Source organism: Eretmochelys imbricata, chromosome 10, assembly GCF_965152235.1.
Source record: "Eretmochelys imbricata isolate rEreImb1 chromosome 10, rEreImb1.hap1, whole genome shotgun sequence".
NCBI lineage: Eukaryota > Metazoa > Chordata > Testudines > Cheloniidae > Eretmochelys > Eretmochelys imbricata.
This window is the reverse complement of record NC_135581.1, coordinates 22,506,372-22,526,284: the sequence shown is the minus strand read 5'-3', so window position 1 is coordinate 22,526,284 and position 19,913 is coordinate 22,506,372. Positions and strand designations below refer to the sequence as shown.

At 40.9% G+C, this 19,913-nt stretch overlaps 2 protein-coding genes across 7 annotated transcripts in view; one reads left to right on the top strand and one right to left on the bottom strand.

The window, feature by feature from the left end:
- Window positions 1–1,169: 1,169 nt before the first annotated feature.
- BFAR (bifunctional apoptosis regulator) lies at window positions 1,170–11,385 on the bottom strand. The gene is given in 9 exon segments (XM_077828903.1): window positions 1,170–2,455; window positions 3,518–3,720; window positions 5,404–5,574; window positions 6,038–6,182; window positions 7,636–7,805; window positions 8,117–8,318; window positions 9,173–9,477; window positions 9,479–9,509; window positions 11,321–11,385. Coding segments are annotated over 9 exon segments (1,485 nt in total). The 3' UTR covers window positions 1,170–2,262.
- Window positions 11,386–14,829: 3,444 nt separating this feature from the next.
- Window positions 14,830–19,913, top strand: part of PARN (poly(A)-specific ribonuclease) — a 162,161-nt gene continuing 157,077 nt past the window's right edge. For 4 of the 6 annotated variants that reach the window (XM_077828296.1, XM_077828295.1, XM_077828297.1 and 1 more), the window contains exons 1-3: window positions 14,844–14,937; window positions 15,650–15,727; window positions 18,791–18,870. In XM_077828296.1, coding sequence (XP_077684422.1) covers window positions 14,919–14,937; window positions 15,650–15,727; window positions 18,791–18,870 — 177 coding nt within the window. In that variant the 5' untranslated portion in view covers window positions 14,844–14,918. Of the gene's footprint in view, window positions 14,938–15,649; window positions 15,728–18,790; window positions 18,871–19,913 lie in introns of all 6 variants that reach the window. The other 2 variants (XR_013347317.1, XM_077828294.1) reach the window with 2 other exon arrangements.

Genomic DNA, 19,913 nt, shown 5'->3' with positions numbered 1-19,913 from the left:
TTTCGCGGACTAAATATAAGAACAATTTTATCAGAGATTTCTAATAGTGTGTGAACCTTTATCATCACAAGCAGCAATGGAATGTTAACTATGGGAAAAGCCTCTAGAACACCAGCTTTCACAATCTTATTCACTGCAAACTACTCATTATCTATCACCCACATATGCAAAACAGCATGTAGGGCTGGAGTGAAAACCTCCACTTTTAAATTTCATTTGAATCCTGAAGCTAGAATTTTATAATTAGATTTAGCCAAGGGAAAGGCACACTCAGAGTGACACTGTCAACTTAAGGAAGGGCTTTTAACCTTTGTTATTAGCAACACTTTTGATAACCAACAATAGTTTACTATTCACTAAATCATTAAAGTTCTAAATTTCACTTGGCCTAGGCAACACAATGACTATTTAGCTTCACTGTCTTGTTCAGTTGCTTGAGTATTTAAATAATTAATAATAATAATAAAAAGACATTAAGTCACTGACTGTTAAGTTTGCGTCAAACCCTGGTCCCTTTGTACAACTTGAGTCGGAATCCCATAGAGACTAAGGAAAAGAAATCCTGCCTGCCTCCCACATTCCCAGATACAGAGCAGCAACACAGATACTAGCGTGGCCTCTAGGCTGCAGTAGCTCCATGGTCGCAAGCTGGAGCCTCATTCCACAAACGTAGAGGAGATGAGTGGTTAAGCCACTAGGACCCATCTCTCTACCCCAAAGTGTGTTGAACCAGAGGAAGTCTCCAAAGACCACAGCTCCACGATATGGATTCCCATATTCTGTCCTCCCTTTTACACAAAGAGGGTCCTGACTCAACACGCAGGGCACAGGATCTATATACTACAATACTCAGAAGAGAACGGTTTTGCTTTACAGGAATGTAAAGCTGGGTTGCACTATTAGGTAAGCAAACTTTAAAGTTTTTGGGCTTCTCTTCAGAAAAGCTTCAAATTAATGAGTACTGTACAATGAATTTTTTTCATAACTAATTGTGAACATCCACGTTTTCTGAAAAACAAAAATCTTGTGTCCACTGTGATGTCTAACTTTAAGCCAGCAGATTTGCTAAAAGTTATTGGTTAATTACAGTACAAAGGAAATGTCAAGAGCTTTGACAAGAAAAAAATTTAAAGGTAAATTTGATCCTTTAATTTAAAGGAAGACAAAGATTTAGAAAAAAAATCTTTAATTTTGTCCAACTTTTAAAAGTATTCATATGCAAATCTGGAATTCATTAATAGTATGATACAAATGCAAACTCAACAAGATGAGATTCATTAGTACAAAGTATTTTAAGAACAAAAGTTAACTTTTGTTTCTCTCAAACACCACAAAAACAAAATGGCAACCTGGTCGGGCTTTTATACAAAATAAATCACTTCTCATTCGGTATTTACAGATACAGGTCTTGCTACATACATAAGACTACAATAAGCTATTACAGTATCATGGCCACTTTACCAGATTAATACTGTGAGAGGTATCTGAATTCATTTAAGAAATTAGCAAATAAAAACTGATTTAGGAGAGGAAGCACTAAGTCAGCTCTGACTGATAAAAATTAACTGGCCTGAATAAAACAGCTTAAGTCATGCCAATCATGTTTGCCAATTATAAAAGGTGTGTGATACAAAGAAAACTAAGTGTTATACAGTTGGAATAGAGGGAATTTTAAAATGAGCACTATTAGCAAATGTTTATAAATATATGGGTTTGTCTGTAGCATCCTAGCATGTAAAGAGGAGTCAAAAAGCCTCAAGTATTTTCAGTATTAAACCAATTAAAGCAACTGTCCAAAAGTGCCCTTCTGGCAAGTTTTGAACAACATGTAACTGTCAGGAAATGTTAAGTTACAGATAGCACACCAGTCAGTTTTTACTATTTAGAAGATATTGAGTGTAAAGGCCCTAACAACTTGGCATTAGCCAGATTTCACAAGAGTAGTATGATAGTCTGACTTTTATAGTTAGCCAAAAATCAAATGGCATGACTACAGCAACTTTAAAAGGCCCATTTAAGAATACAATATCCTCCTCATCTATGGCAATGGTACATAAAGCCTACCGTGAGGGTTATGATACCTACTGCTTCAAAATGGACTTACCTCAAGGCAATTTTTTTTAAATTAACAAAATGAGCATTTTTTCAATCACCACAAAGGAAGCAAGCAAAGAAAGCAATTTGTTTTTCTTTCAGATGTCTGATTTCAGACATTTGGACAGCTTAGGTATTCGATTCCTAAGAAAAAGATTCAATGTCAAATCACAGCACTTGTGTTTCCAGACGTCGTACTTCTTTTACCACAAGATCAATATTTATAATTGGGTTAAAGTACAAGGCCCAGTAAAACAGACAGTTGCAGACAAACTGAGGAATAAGGGGCCAAAAGATAGCAACAAAAAGACCCTGGGTTGACACTTTCCAGAAATGGCTCCACATTCTCTGAGGGATAGTCCTGAAAAAAGGAGAGCAAGAGAATCATCTTTCTATAGACAAGGTATTCTAGACATTGCTATTAAAACAAATGAATGAAGAAAAATACCTCTGAGTGATCATTACAACATTCATTCAATTTGTGAGATGCCACCTAGTCTACCGCATTCTCACTAATTGCATCCTATAATTCCAAAGGATGCCTTGCAGGTGTAGCTCCTGTCCGGGCCTACTCACAGATAAAATACTGCTACTGAGCCACTGAGTTTGTAGCAGGTTAAGATAATTGCTTAAATGAAGAAAAAAATTATGTGGATTGTTCTCCACAAAGCCTACTCTGCCCTCCAGTAGTAGAAAGATAACAAAAACATATTGTCAAAACATTAACCCTCTTTTTGCCCATCCCCTCCAAGCACAGCATGAAAGTAGACACTAATCATTGCTCATTTTTATTCTAATAAAGCAATACTGATGCCCTTCGTTTTGGAGGACAAGCTAGAATAGTGCGTGGTAAACAGTAATTCTTTCCACTCTCTAGCTCTGTAAAAGGTGTTGAACATCTTAAGTGAAGCCTTAATAAATACCAGTAATCTAAATTTGAGAAAAAAAATAGCAATTCTTTGTAAGTAAACATCTTCCAAGGACTACTGTACCATACTGAATTTCCAAGCCAATTAGACTGCCTTAATTTGCATTGGATCTTTAGCATATACTCCATACATTAAGATTGCCATAAAAGAAATCTGAAGCTTTTTCCTGGAGAATTAACATTAGTGAATTTATGAAAAGCAGTAGTATGTATAGTACTAGTATTCAGAATCAACAGATGTACTAATTAAAAGTCACTCAAATGTCTGTAAGTAAAATAGCAATTACATTATTCACCAACTGTGGTATACACTGATTCTGTGGGCAAATTCATCTAATACTTATTCACCCTGATGGTGCTGTTTCAACATGGTCATTTTAATTGTCAAATTACAAAAATAACCAATTGTCACCATTTATCCCTGGCCACACACACACACACATACACTCTTCAACAGCAACCATAAGAAATTGAAACAATCTGAGCATGACTTACTTCAGTTCCCTTCTTGACCAGAGCCTCCAAAAGGAGAATAACTCCAGAACAGAGAGCAACATGGCATTAACAATGATAAATCGTGATGTCCAGTAGTGTATCTCCAACCAATCCCAAGCAAATTCAGCTATTAACTGATATGGCAAAAATGAATACTTAACAATGAATTCTCTCCACTGTTTCCAAGTAGGATCCTTAAGGTCCTAAGGGGAAAAAATTAAAATCAATGGTCAAATTAACTACATACTAGTTGAGTTTACCTTTCATTGCTTTATGGCTTTTCCTTCATTGAAGGAAGTACCTTTGCTTCACTAAAATTTTGCTAGCTAGTTAAACTAAAATTAAAATTTCCATCACACAAGTTTTTAAGTGAGGGTACAAATAAGCAAGTATACTCTATGAACAAGCACCAGTTGCAGATATGAGTGAGATTCCTTTCAATGAGTACTAATCGCTGAAGTGATTAGGAAATTAAAGAAAGTCTTCATTATACTGGAATTAATGATTGAGTATGTGTGTAAGCAATTTAAGAGTTTAAAAACGCAAGATTATAGAAAGGACACTGACATTTTAAATCCAGGAAAGTCAATCTTTTAAAAATATACAGAAGAAGTGCACAGGAACTGCCATATCAGATTAGACAAATGATCACAGTTGCCAACTCACACGGTAAATAAGCACCCTGACTTTCACAATAAACCAAAAATCAAGCTAATCCCGTTTCAAAACAAGGCCAAAACAAGCCAATCCCCAAGAACCCCAACACTCTATGTGATTAGATCCTCTGGCATGCAATCTGGGACTGTGGTGGGCCTGCTGTGCACTCCTGACTCTCTCCCCCTTGCCGGGCGCCAAATAAGCAACAAGCCAAAAAACTAGCCAACAAGCAAATTAAGCCAAAAACAAGCCCAATTTCTGCATTTTTTTCATGGGTTTGGCATGTCTGCAAATGATCCACCTATTCCACAGTCTAGTTTCTAGTAGTGGCCAGCAACAGATGTTTCAAAGGAAGGAGTAAGAAAGCCTTTGACAGGTAGTTACAAAAATAAACTTGCCCTTAAGGAAACTTTTTTCTTAACTAGTGCCAGAAATTGGTTCATGTCCTGAAACCATGAGGGTTTATTCTCATTTTCCATATCAATATTGAATCCTAATGAAAGCCTCAACTTTGCCCCTGTAATGACTCAAGCCTCCTTTCTTCTCTTTATGACACCCAAAAACTGACACCCAAACATTTAAACAGTAAAGCCTGAGTATGAAAAAACTGACACCCAAACATTTAAACAGTAAAGCCTGAGTATGAAACTAACAATTGTTTTAAGCTGTCTAAGATGTCAAATACAAAAAGAAAAGCCAAGGGAAGAGATTAGATTTCTGAACTCTTGCGCTTTTCAAATATAATTAGTAATATACACAATTTAACTAGACATTTTCACTGTATGTGCTTTCACAAGGTTTGCTCTTAAAAGTAGAAGTCCATATGAACAGATGCAATGCCTTTCCATTTCTGGGCAAGGAATCCCTTGGTACGTCTCGTTTAATTTACCATTGATTAACACACAATCTATACATAGAAACAATTTTTTTTTTTTTTTTTTTAAACCTGACCATCTATAACTGCCAAACAGTAACCAATTAAAAACAGGGCGTTCTAAACGGGAAGTGCTGGGCAACTTTAATAGCTGTTACACTATCAACACCCTACACAATAAGCTTGAGGATGAAGCTTACTTTGCAGGGAAGTTTTTGTTTTTGTTTTAAGAAAAGCTTTTATTATAAGATAAGAATGGTAAGCAATGTGCTATGCATATTTGAAAAATAAATTTTAAACACAAATGCTTCAATTTAAAGCAATTGGCATAACGATAAATGTTTTAAACACCTACTAATAGTTTTGTGATAATATCTTCATATTCATCTTCTTGCACAGGACATATTGTGTAGATGAATGGTAGAAATGTTTCTGTGTAATCAAACAAGTATAGATACAACATACTGAGTCTTGGAGAGCTCTTTAGTGCATATAGCAGGAAGAGTGACTTTCCTGGATTTACTGCCTGAAATGAATCAGAAGGTTAACAGTGAGACATACTATTATGAGAAGTCAGCTTTAGACTTTTCTGAAGTATGTTTATTTTGCTTTACACAATCATCAATGAAAATCATTTAGCATTTACAAATGTTACAGAAATCACGTTTTTTAAAAATCATTAGTTTTTAAACTTAACAGTTTGCACACAGACTACTTCCTTGCCTTGCTCTCTTTGAACTTTATGATTTTCTGGGCTTTTGTTCTGCAATATGCAACAGTACTGTTACAGTTGCATCCATTGCCATACCAGTCACATGAATCCTGTTTTTCATTCACCTTTGAGAGTTTTCATTCACATTATCCCTTGCATTGTACTCAGACACTTATTGATCCCATTCTAAAGAACTGGATGTTTCTTCGTAGTTGCATAAATAGTCTTTGAAAATATCTATTCCAAGTGACACGATTCACTACTTTATCAAATTTACCTTGTATTCCCAAAGGTTCTGTGGTGGTTTAACTCCCAATGTTTTCACACGTTCCAATTCCATTATAATGGCTTTTCTATGGCTACTGTTCTCTATATGATAAGGAGTTTTTGTGAAATCTTCATCTGTTATTGTTAGTAGAAGCCTACAAAATAAAATATTTCAGAAGGGTAAATACTGACAGCTCACCTCTTTTGTAACAGACACACTATTTTAATTCTCACATAGTAACAAGATACTGAATCACCAAGATATCACCTTTAGAAATTATGTCCCATACTATACACTTTTAAACACACTAAAAGCCCCCAAATCCTATAAAATACATTCTATGATCTTATCATTGACAAGCTTGAATTAAATCTTTCCTTACTCATTTTGTCTCCACATTTGGCAACCAAATTTTAAGCCAGGCAAGCCAATATAGCTTTCCTTTTATTCCTAGAGCTATGCTCACACAATAACTATAACTACCACTACACTAGAAGATAAGATCCTATATAAGTATAGTGGCTTATGTTTTAAATCTGGGTTTCATGAGAAGAGATCTGTTCTGTAATTTAACTGGTTGTGCATCAATTTAGAATGGAAGAGTTAGCATCTACTGGAGCATCAAGTTAGGAGGAAGAGTGGGGGAGGGGAGAGGAGTCGAGGGAAGAGAAAAGACCTCCAAACAGAGGAGAACTAGAAGGTAGATTGGTGAGGAGCAAGTCAATGTGCAGTAGCAGTCAAAAAAGCTAAACAATGTTAGGAGCCATTGGGAAAGGGATAGAATAATATAGAAAATATTATGCCCCTATGTAAATCCATGGTAAGCCCACACCTTGAATTCTGCGTGCAGTTCTGGTCACCCGGTCTCAAAAAAGAGATACAGAGAAGGGCAACAAAAATTATTAAGGGTATAGAACAGCTTCCATATGAGGAGAAATTAAAAAGATTGGAACTGTTCAGCTTGGAAAAGAGGGGATATGATAGAGGTCTATAAAATCACAAATGGTATGGAGAACATGAATAAGTAGTGTTATTATCCCTTCACATAATAAGAATAAGGAGTCACCCGATAAATTAATAGACAGCAGGTTTAAAACCAACAATAGGAAGTTCTTCACATGATGCACAGTTAACCGTGGAACCCGTTGCCAGGGGATGTTGTGAAGACAAACTATAACTGGGTTCAAAAGCGAATTAGATAAATTCATGGAGGATAGGTCCATCAATGACTATTAGCCAAAATGGTAAGGGATGCAACCCCATGATCCAGATGTCCCTAAGCCTCTAACTCCAGAAGCTGGGCCACTCAATAACTGCCCAAATCCCTGTTAGAGACCTAGTAACATTTTACTTATCTTTCCTGACTATAAGCTATCAAAACTGTAAAACAAAGAAAAAAAAAATCACATACTTAGTATTAACAACCATTATTAGAATTAGGTCAATTAAATTGAGGGTTGAAATGTCCTTTGGTACCAGAATTTTTGATCACCTGGGAAACAAGATTTTGACATTTCATTACATATATGGTATGAAAAATGAAGTCTATCCAATGAAGTGTTTCTATTATGGCAGCTCTTGTCAGTTTGAGATTGTATTTTCCTCACCTTCCATTCACTCTCTCTAATAAAAATCGATCTCTATACAAGGAAGCCCAAGGACCCAGCTGTTCTAGCCAAAGAATCACCTCTTCAGGAGTCCATTTAGCAACAGGTTTGTGGACAAGAAGATCATCTTCATATTCTCTGCTGCTCCAATGATACCCAAGCAGAACCACCTGCAAAACAGCCAACAGATCCTTTTGGAATGCAGTATGAACATCACTGACAAAGTTTGGATCAAATGTTTGAAAGTCCTGCCAGTTTGATGGGGTACACTCAAATACCACAACAAATACAAATTTGAGTAAGATCTCAACAGCTTCCACCCCCATTTATTGTCCATCCACAGCTGGCACTGAAATATATAGTCAACACCAACCCCCTCCCCCCCAAATCCTTGTCATTACTTTTCTGGACAGCTTAAATTAAATGCTGATGGTGTTTGTTTTCCATGTTTATCTGGAAAATGGATGGGGATGAAACTTACTGCCACACAAGTTAAAGCTGTCAGAACTCCAGAGAAGAAACCTCCTCCTCGAGGATTAATTCTTCTCACATTTGGAGGTGCAGAAATCTGATCATTTCCATGTTTTTGGAAGGCTGCAAGGCTGTGAGCTACATTACTGTTTTGCTGAATGTCTTCTTTTCGCTGTGCAATAGCATCAGGAAAGAGCTTTTCAATAGCATCCCTAGAGAAACACACATCAGTCACTTTACAATATATCACTGAGTCTATCCAAGTCTATAGCTCAGAGAACTGGGACTCAGCTGAAAAGTGTATTTTACAGCTTATTAGTTACATATTAAGTTTTGCGTGAAAGGAGGTTTTGGCAATCATCATCAGTTAAAAGTTGAATAAAAGGTTTTTGCATACAAACGTTAAATTTAAGGTTCACTATAAAGAAATATATGACAAGAAAAACTGAAGTTTATACAATAACCACTATTCTAAATTTAGATGGTCAGGATATACCTTACTACTTTTGAAAGACAGCTGATAGGTTGTTATTCAATAGCACTGGCCAAGTCCAACAGAAAAGCCTAAAATCAACAGGGTAAACTATTTAATTGACTATCGTTTACACAGCTCAGAAAATTACTTTCTTAAAAAATGCAAGAAGAGAGCTTGTATGTAACTCAAAACACCAGCAAGTACTTAATGAATCAATACTTTACTATTGTGCTGTAATGAGATCAGAATTTATTCCAAGGAACTAAAGCAGTACTCACATTAATACCACTGAACATTCAAAGCTAGAATTATTTCTAGTTGTGATATGTTGTTAAGAACTATTAAAAGTGAGGGGAAAAAACTTAAGGCACTTAAAAAAATCTGAAAAGAAAATTCAGAGATCCACTCCAAAATACAGAAGTGATTACTTGAACAGTTAAAAACAATTACATATTGTGAGACTGCAAGCCTTAACATCTGCAAGAAAGTGCTGATTACTGAGAGGTTTTAAAAGTATGTAGCCAAAAACAAGCAACAAAGTATGTATGTGTCTTTGCTTTTAAAAAGACCAAATAGATGCATTACAATCACCTGAGGAGGATGTTGACCTTGGGGAATCCTTCCCACTTTTCTCTGCATTCTGGACACTCATTCTTCTTCGAGGATACCCACCACAAGGCTAGGCAGTGTCTACAGAAACTATGACCACAGTTCAAGGTGGTGGGATTCACCAGAATATCATAACAGCAGTGGCAAGAGAACTCATTAACTGAAATCAGACGGCTGATCTCAGGAGCAGCATCTGCTTTAACTTTCAACTTCTCATTCTCTCTTTGTAACTTCACATCTTCTTCCATTTTCCCTTTGTGCATCAGATCACCAGAAAGCACACTCCAAAGTCTTTAAATCATGCGAGGCATTATTAATTCTGCAAAACAACGAAAAAGGCAATTATTTTCTCCTTTACAAAACCTAAGCAAGTATTAGAAGCAGTATTAATACAATGATGAAATTTTCTATGTGACATGTAAAGTTATATCCTCAATGTTTTCGCTCAAATTCACAAAAAAATTAATCATTTTGCTAGAGTACCAATTCTAGCAGACGTAGCATCATCTTCTACCTTCTCTCAGTTATAATACATCCAGTAGAGATTACAATCAAAAGCAGACTCTGGATGTACCCAACTAAAATAGATGGAACCATAGGTCCCTGACACTTTCTTGCCCTTCATTTATCTTCACATATAAAATAACCAACACCACAACAAAAACCAGTAAGCATCTGCCAAGACAAGATCAAAAGGTAAGTTTTTTTTATTTTAGCAAACTATGTATTTAATCAAAATTCTGTTGGGTAACAGACACCAAATCACCACGCTAAGCAACATTTAAAAAGTTTAACCTAAAAATATTGCACACGTGGTACACTATGATCAAATTTCCTCTGCCCATTCTTGCCCTGCACATTCCTATGTAGAGTCCCCAGCCTCCTACAGAGGCAGACACCATTACACAAATGACAGGTTTCAGAGTAGCAGCCGTGTTAATCTGTATTCGCAAAAAAGAAAAGGAGTACTTGTGGCACCTTAGAGACTAAGAAATTTATTTCAGCATAAGTTTCGTGAGCTACAGCTCACTTCACTGGATGCATCCGATGAAGTGAGCTGTAGCTCCTGAAAGCTTATGCTCAAATAAATTTGTTAGTCTCTAAGATGCCACAAGTACTCCTTTTCTTTTTTCGTTAAATAAATGTAGATCTGGGTAAGGGCTGGCTAGCATAGACTTCAGTGCAGGATGCGGGCCAATTAGCTTCCCTAACGATGATTAGATGGTCACAGTGCAACGGGGCACATATCTTCCCAGCAAAAAGTTACTTTAATTTTCTACTGTCTCACCAGTTGAGAAGACCATAAACCTATTTTATTGGGATAAACTTTAGTGGGAAGATCAAGTGGTCAGATCTATTTCAGGGGGGTAGATGGGGAGATAAAATAGATTGCTCAGATTACCAGTCATCTTTCACGTTTTATTTTTTCAGGTGCTCTTCAAGATTTCTTTATTTGCTGCATTAATAGTTACAAATATTTTTGCTTCAAAAAAAAAAAATGTTTGGCTCCTGTTTACTACCAAATTACATTCTCGTGGAGCCCTGAGCGGTACCGTCACGCAGCCCACCTACCGCTCCCCGTCCCCTCACTCCGGGGCGCCGGAGAGGAGCCTGCCCTGCCCGGCGCTCTCTCGCGGGGCCTCCCCGCTCCTCGGAGCCCGGAGCCTCCTCGCAGGGGCACATGCAGCGCCCCAGCACACCGGAGCCCCGGCTCCTACGTTAACGGGCGAGTCACGGCACCGAGGACGCTCTCGGGCAGCGGCCCAGGAGGAGAGAGGTGAGGCCAGGCGCTGGGAAACCGGCCCCCACGCGGCGCGCGCCCCGCCGTCACTCACTGCTCCTGATGATCTCCATCCCCGCAGCCCGCCCCAGCCCGGCCGGAGCCCCGCTCCGCAGCGCCCGAAACCCGGCTCTGCCCGCGCCGAGCACTTCCGGAAACAACCCTCCTCCCCCGCCGGGCACGTGAGCGCTCACGTCAGCCGCCCGACTTGGGAGGTGGGCGGAGATAGCCGCCATATTGTCCCCCTTGGGCGCCGGCCCGGCGGGGCGGTTTTAGGGGTTTGTGCTTCGTGGCTTCTCACGCACAGCCGCGCTCGAGGTTGCATAGCGTGAGCCAGGCACCTCCCGTACCTGCGACTCCTCGGGGAGCTGCAGCCCACACAGCGGTACCCTTTAGCTCCTTCTCCTGGGGGCATCGCTATTGGTAGCTGCACCCCGCTGCTTCCCTCAGCCCATGGCGCCCTCCCTGTGCCCCTTCCTTCCCGCCCCCATTTAGCTCCAGGCGCGTCACTTCTTCCTGAAGCTCTGGCTTTTGCCCTGTCAGTATCCCCCAGCAGGAATCACACCTGAGCGCCACAGTGCTTGCAGGGTCCCATTCATTGTCAGGTAAATGAGGGTTTTGCTATAAGAATATTTTACATTGTTATTTGACTGCTGAGTGTACTTAGTGAGGTACAGCAGAGGAACTGTGCCCAGAAGTAACAAAGGTTCACGTGGGAACCCTTGCCACCTTGGGGCACAAAGAGGTGGGGAATACAGAAATAAAAATGGGAAGACACGGACGTGTCATTATGCTGGAAATGACTCCCCACAGTCAGCAGGTGTGTGCTTTGTACAGGGAGTGAGTGCACTAAGTGTATGGAAGCTTGACCAAAGTAAAAACTAAAAAATGGGAGGGAAAGATTTTTTTGACAGCTATAGATTGTTATGGATTTGGCTCGATGAAGAAGAGGAAGCTGGATGAAACAAAGCATATACTTACTGTCCTTGTAAGGATGAAGAGGGATTTCCGACTCCTCAGATGACAGAAGTATTTCTCAAACATACACGGTATTAGAAAAATACATTTCTACCCTGTAGATAATGGCCATCGTCAATGTATAAGGTGGCAATTATCTGCCATATGATACATTTGCACAAGAGTGGGAAATGGAAACGTGGTCTAGCACCTCAGAGCAAACATACACCTGCTTCAGCACATGCACTGAAATCTTAGTTGTCCACACTGACAGCAAATTAATTTTTCAAGTTTCCAGCAAGATGAAAATTAATCAGGAAGTTTGCATCTATTGCTGAGGTATGATGTTAATTTAAACATAGATTAAAGTTTGCTGTATGAAAGTGAACTATAATTGAAAAAAAATATTTTGTTTTAATTCTACAGCATATGTCTAAAGAGATCCTTACATTTTTATTGGCTTTTCCTTTCCACAACGCTGAACATACCCCTTCACTCCCACCATAGTTCTGTTTTTTCAGCATAGAGACTGAAGCCTGGTGTTTTGACTCCCTTCAAAAATGCCTTATCTTTGTCAAACTGCTCTAGTGTAAGTCACCTGGAAAGCTGTTTTTTTTGTTGTTGTTTTTTTTAAATAAAATACTTTAGGGCTTGTCTGTCCACACTAAAAAAATAGTATCACTTTTAGTGCTGTAGTTAGAACAGCAGTTATACCAATATAAAAGTTCTTATCAATACAGTTTATTCTAGATTATGAATAAAAATAAAATATACCAGTATAAATGCATCCAGACTAGGCCTATTACCACTAACTGTGTTGGGGGAGGAGGATCACACCCTTGGTAGACCATGTTATACCAGTAAAACTTTGAAATTGACCAGCGCTTAGTCCATAGGCCCCATATTGGTCCCACTGAGATTAACAGCCATGCTCCGGTTGACTTCCTGGTAGCTTAATACTTCATTTAGGAATGGTAATTCATAGATATTAACTGCAAAGGAAAACTTTGTGTGTTTGTTTTGTTTTTTAAATCCATTCAGGTTCATTTTGTCTAATTAGCTTTATGTACTGGTGCAACCTTCTACCCAGATCAATTTCTGTCTAAGATGATCTGACCTTTGGAATCTGTTCAGTGTGCACACACGTGAATCACTTTCTGCCTCTGAGCATGCACACTGCTGCCTCACTGTAGACATTCAGGTGCGTATCGCCTGCCTAAGTCCTAGAGTAAGTCACAAAACAGGGGAAAGATAGGCAACTGAACACCTAAGGCAAGTCACAGCAGGACCTAATCAGGTGGACATACCTAAAGGCCACTTATTGGATTGGATCCCCTTCAAAATCTAGCTGCCAGAGCAAACAGAGGCTAGGGACGCCATTCCTGCCCATCCTGGCTAATAGCCATTGATGGACCTATCCTCCATGAATTTATCTAGTTCTGTTTTGAACCCTGTTATGGTCTTGGCCTTCACAACATCCTCTGGCAAGGAGTTCCATAGGTTGACTGTGTGTTGTGTGACAAAATACTTCCTTTTATTTGGGTTAAACCTGCTGCCTATTAATTTCATTTGGTGACCCCTAGTTCTTGTGTTATGAGAAGTAGTAAACAAACACAACAAATTACATTACATTAAAAACCCAAATTTAATTTATAAGGGGGGGGGCACACTTAGAGGCTTGCTGTGTGAGATGGGTCACCAATACAAAGTTTGAGAACCACTGCTATAGTAGAAATGCTACAGCTGCACTTGCACTGATGCAGCCTATAGACAGTTACTACACTATGGAAGGGGTTTGTCTGGTAAATCCATCTCTCTGAGATGCAGTAGCTAGGCTGCTGGAAGAATGCTTCATTGATCTAGTGGCATCTCTGGCGGGGCTTAGGTTAGCTTACCTACATTGCAGAGGGTGTGAAATTTTTCACAGGGCTGCATGACCTAGTTAGGTTGACCTAACTTTGTATGATAGAGTTTCCCTTAGACACTTATTCTGCTCTCTCTCTGTGCTCCTACTGCTCTTAGAATCACAGAAATTAAGAGATGGAAAAAATGCTACTCTCAGCCGGTTGGGGTACCAGTGTAGGGCTATTCCCTATACTAGAGCTTTGTGCTAGTTTAGTTTTAAATTTCTGCTGCAAAGGCTGAGCTTTGCTCATGGTTGAGTTTTGTCCTTTTTGAGTGGGCCCCTATGTTGGGTCAAGCTTCCATACACTTAGTGCACTCACTCCCTGTACAAAGCACACACCTGCTGACTGTGGGGAGTCATTTCCAGCATAATGACACGTCCGTGTCTTCCCATTTTTATTTCTGTATTCCCCACCTCTTTGTGCCCCAAGGTGGCCAGGGTTCCCACGTGAACCTTTGTTACTTCTGGGCACAGTTCCTCTGCTGTACCTCACTAAGTACACTCAGCAGTCAAATAACAATGTAAAATATTCTTATAGCAAAACCCTCATTTACCTGACAATGAATGGGACCCTGCAAGCACTGTGGCGCTCAGGTGTGATTCCTGCTGGGGGATACTGACAGGGCAAAAGCCAGAGCTTCAGGAAGAAGTGACGCGCCTGGAGCTAAATGGGGGCGGGAAGGAAGGGGCACAGGGAGGGCGCCATGGGCTGAGGGAAGCAGCGGGGTGCAGCTACCAATAGCGATGCCCCCAGGAGAAGGAGCTAAAGGGTACCGCTGTGTGGGCTGCAGCTCCCCGAGGAGTCGCAGGTACGGGAGGTGCCTGGCTCACGCTATGCAACCTCGAGCGCGGCTGTGCGTGAGAAGCCACGAAGCACAAACCCCTAAAACCGCCCCGCCGGGCCGGCGCCCAAGGGGGACAATATGGCGGCTATCTCCGCCCACCTCCCAAGTCGGGCGGCTGACGTGAGCGCTCACGTGCCCGGCGGGGGAGGAGGGTTGTTTCCGGAAGTGCTCGGCGCGGGCAGAGCCGGGTTTCGGGCGCTGCGGAGCGGGGCTCCGGCCGGGCTGGGGCGGGCTGCGGGGATGGAGATCATCAGGAGCAGTGAGTGACGGCGGGGCGCGCGCCGCGTGGGGGCCGGTTTCCCAGCGCCTGGCCTCACCTCTCTCCTCCTGGGCCGCTGCCCGAGAGCGTCCTCGGTGCCGTGACTCGCCCGTTAACGTAGGAGCCGGGGCTCCGGTGTGCTGGGGCGCTGCATGTGCCCCTGCGAGGAGGCTCCGGGCTCCGAGGAGCGGGGAGGCCCCGCGAGAGAGCGCCGGGCAGGGCAGGCTCCTCTCCGGCGCCCCGGAGTGAGGGGACGGGGAGCGGTAGGTGGGCTGCGTGACGGTACCGCTCAGGGCTGCACGCGCGGGCCCCGCCGCGGTACCGGGCTGAGCTGTGACCTCCGCCCCGCTGTCTGCACCCCAGAGCCCGGCCCTTGCGCTGCTGCCTGAGTCCCTGCGCTGACACGGGCCCTGGCCAGCGAGCTCCCGGGGAAGCCGCGGAACGTGAGGCGAGTCGTTGTGCGCCCTGTATTTGACCCTCCCCTCTGCACGCCCGGGGCTGTTGGGTTATCTCTCAGATGACGCTGTCTTTGCAAGTGGACACTGAGCCTCTTAAAAAGGCTGAGAGACAGAGGGTGGCTCTCAGGGCCCTGCCGTCTAGTTCCCGGGCGGTGGGTCCGCTTCGCTGGTCCCGCACACAAACGGGAGGCCGGGTGGAGATTCTCGAGTTGATAGCCCTGTTCTCAGGGGTGTTTTTACTGATTTCTTTATAGATTTTAAGGATAACCTAAATAAAGTGTATGAAGCCATCGAGGAAGCAGACTTTTTGGCTATTGATGGCGAATTTTCAGGTACTATTAAGATTATTTTGTGAACGTCATAGATTTGGAATTGGGGTGCTGGGGGTGCTGCAGTAGCCCCTGACTTGAAGTGGTTTCCTTATATGCAGGAATTACAGTTTGATTCAAGGGCTCTCAGCATCCCCACTATAAAAATTGTTCCAGATCACCCGGTGAACATGGAATATTAGCAAATGGGCTAACCGTGATCTACTGTACTGAATATGCAGCCACTTTGCTTATGGATTTCCCATTGCCTTAGATGTAATAACTGTCTTTAGAATTTTCTTTTGTTCTAAGATGCCTGAATAGGGAACTGAAATACTTAAAACAAAAGCTAGGTCAAAATGTTAAATTTAACCCTGTACGTATGGGTTATGTATTGCATAAGAGAGGCCAACAGTCAGTTGACCATACCTTTAAAAAACTACCTTTAAAAAAAACAACCCAAAAAACATAAACGTAAAGCATACATTGTGCCAAATTAAGTGTAAATATGTAATAAGAAAAGCCGAAAAGGAGTTTGAAGAACAGCTAGCCAAAGACTCAAAAGGTAATAACAAAATGTTTTTTAAGTACACTAGAAGCAGGAAGCCTGCTAAACAACCACTGGACAATTGAGAGACTAAAGGAGCACTTAAAGTCGATAAAGTCATTGCAGAGAAACTAAATGAATTCTTTGCTTCAGTCTTCACGGCTGAGGATGTTAGGGAGATTCCCAAACCTGAGCCGTCTTTTGTAGGTGACAAATCTGAAGAATTGTCACAGATTGAATTGTCACTAGAGGAGGTTTTGGAATTAATTGAGAAACTTAACAGTGTAAAATCACCGGGACCAGATGGCATTCACCCAAGAGTTCTGAAAGAACTCAAATGTGAAATTGCAGAACTATTAACTATGGTTTCTAACCTGTCCTTTAAATCCACTTCTGGTACCCGGTGACTGGAAGATAGCTAACGTAACGCCAATATTTAAAAAGGGCTCTAGAGATGATCCCAGCAATTACAGACCGGTAAGTCTAACATCAGTACCGGGCAAATTAGTTGAAACAATAGTAAAGAATAAAATTGTCAGACACATAGAAGAACATAAATTGTTGGGCAAAAGTCAACATGGTTTCTGTAAAGGGAAATCATGTCTTACTAATCTATTAGAGTTCTTTGAGGGGGTCAACAAACGTGGACAAGGGGCATCCAGTGAACATAGTGTACTTAGGTTTCAGAGTAGCAGCCGTGTTAGTCTGTATTCGCAAAAAGAAAAGGAGTACTTGTGGCACCATAGAGACTAACAAATTTATTTGAGCATAAGCCTAACTCACAAAAGCTTATGCTCAAATAAATTTGTTAGTCTCTAAGGTACCAAAAGTACTCCTTTTCTTTTTATAGTGTACTTAGATTTCCAGAAAGCCTTTGACAAGGTCCCTCACCAAAGGCACTTACATAAATTAAGTTGTCATAGGATAAGAGGGAAGATCCTTTCATGGATTGAGAACTGGTTAAAAGACAGGGAACAAAGGGTAGGAATAAATGGTAAATTTTCAGAATGGAGAGGGGTAACTAGTGGTGTTTCCCAAGGGTCAGTCCTAGGACCAATCGTATTCAACTTATTCATAAATGATCTGGAGAAAGGAGTAAACAGTGAGGTGGAAAAGTTTACAGACGATACTAACCTGCTCAAGATAGTTAAGACCAAAGCAGACTGTGAAGAACTTCAAAAATCTCACAAAACTAAGTAATTGGGCAACTAGATGGCAAATGAAATTTAATGTGGATAAATGTAAAGTAATGCACATTGGAAAAAATAACCCCAGTTATACATACAATATGATGGCGGCTAATTTAGCTACAACTAATCAGGAAAAAGATCTTGGAGTCATCGTGGATAGTTCTCTGAAGACATCCATGCAGTGTGCAGCGGCAGTCAAAAAGGCAAATGGGATGTTAAGAATCATTAAAAAAGGGACAGAGAATAAGACGGGGAATATCTTATTGCCCTTATATAAGTCCATGGTATGCCCACATCTTGAATACTGTGTACAGATGTGGTCTCCTCATCTCAAAAAAGATGTACTGGCATTAGAAAAGGTTCAGAAAAGGGCAAGTAAAATGATTAGGGGGTTTGAGCAGGTCCCATATGAGGAGAGATTAAAGAGGCTAGGACTTTTCAGCTTGGAAAAGAGGAGACTTAAGGGGGATATGATAGAGGTATATAAAATCATGAGTGGTGTGGAGAAAGTGAAGAAGGAAAAGTTATTTATTTGTTTTCATAATATAAGAACTAGGGGTCACCAAATGAAATTAATGGACAGCAGGTTTAAAACAGATAAAAGGAAGTTCTTCTTCACACAGCACACAGTCAACCTGTGGAGGTTGTGAAGGCTAGGACTATAACAGGGTTTAAAAGAGAACCTCCATGAATTTATCCAGTTAAGTCCATTAATGGCTATTCACCAGGATGGATAAAGAATGGTGCCCCTAGCCTCTGTTTGTCAGAGGGTGCAGATGGATGGCAGGAGAGAGATCACTTGATCATTACCTGTTAGGTTCACTCCCTCTTGGGCACCTGACATTAGCCACTGTTGGTAGACAGGTTCCTGGGCTGGATGGATTTTTGGTCTGACCCAGTATGGCCATTCTTAAGTTCTTATGTACTATTGGTTTGTCACTTCATTGACTCTGGTTTTGTCTCCAGTAATGTGGCTTGAGACCCATCAACATCAGGTCATTGGTACCACATGCCATTCTATCAGGATTATTTTTCTAACCTGTGAATGACACAAGTAAGGCTTTCATAGTTTTTCCTAGAACATGGTTTCACTGCCAGCACATTATGTTCTCTGAACTCACCAGATTGTTTATGTAGAATTACATTGTTTAATTGGCTTTTGTTTAAAGAGGGATGTTCACCTATAATGGAAGAGGTTTTTTTCAGTTGAATGGTAACTTATACATATGTAATGTAATATTATGTTAGTTACATAGTGGCAGACTTCTTAATAATTGTCCTTTGTTGCTACTCCTCACCCACTGTCTTTAAATAGCTTTATTTTTATGTAATATTTCCTATATTTTTTAGGAATCAGTGATGGGCCATCTGTTAGCACATTAACCAATGGCTTTGACACACCAGAAGAAAGGTATCAAAAACTTAAAAAGGTAAATGTAAAACTTAAGAGCTAAAATGAAACTATTTTAAGTATTTTGCCATACTTGGTAGGAGGTGTAACATGTCTGAGACTAGAACAAACTGTTAGATTTGTTAGTAGTGCATATCAGTATGTCATGATAGGCATTTATTCTGAGACAAATTAAGACTTCTGCTTCATTCTAAATAGTACTCATAGGTAAAAACTTGAATTCCAGCAGGAAAAATAGGCTAAATATTTAACTTTGCCTGTCTAATATTTGTCTGCGTACAGGATGTTGGTAGGGACACAGTGGAGACAAGTAAGATTTTAAATTTACATTAGGTTAAAATAGTTATTGATTAAAAACAATACTTTTGATCTATTTAGTCTATAGCAGAGGTTCTCAACCTGCGGTTCAGGGCATACGTAACACACTGTGGGCCACGTGTGTGGCCCACAATGGTCAATAGGTTGAGAACCACTGTTCTACAGCAATTGGTGAGTGTTTCAGTAAGGCCATGCTTATCCTGTTGAACCAGAGTCTGGCAATGTCTATGCTAACTGTCTTGAGAGCCTCCAGCATTGGTCTAACAGTGGGCAAGTGCCAGATGTTATGGTGGTCAAGCGCCTGTATCCAGTCTACACTAGTTCTTTTGCCAATGTAAGTGTCATTGATGCTAGACCAGTGGTTCTCAAACTATGGGGCGGACCTCTGAACAGAGGTGTGGGAATGTGTCAAGGGGAACCATGAGCTGAGTGCCTTTTTTAAGCTCTGGCTGTCAGTCCTGGGTGGCTGGGGCTTGTGCAGAAAGGCCATGATGGGAGGCTCTCCTCCTCTTCACCCCATTCCCTCACCAGGAGGCAGCTCAGGCTTTCGTTCCCCTGCCCCCCCAATCCCTCATCTGGAGATGGCAGGGCTCCGGTTGACAGCCCCGACTTTAGTAACGGTGGCAATGTGGTGCTAAATCTGCTGTGGAAAGTGATGTAGATGAATATCACTTTTCACATTAAGAAAAGGAGTACTTGTGGCACCTTAGAGACTAACTAATTTATTTGAGCATAAGCTTTCAT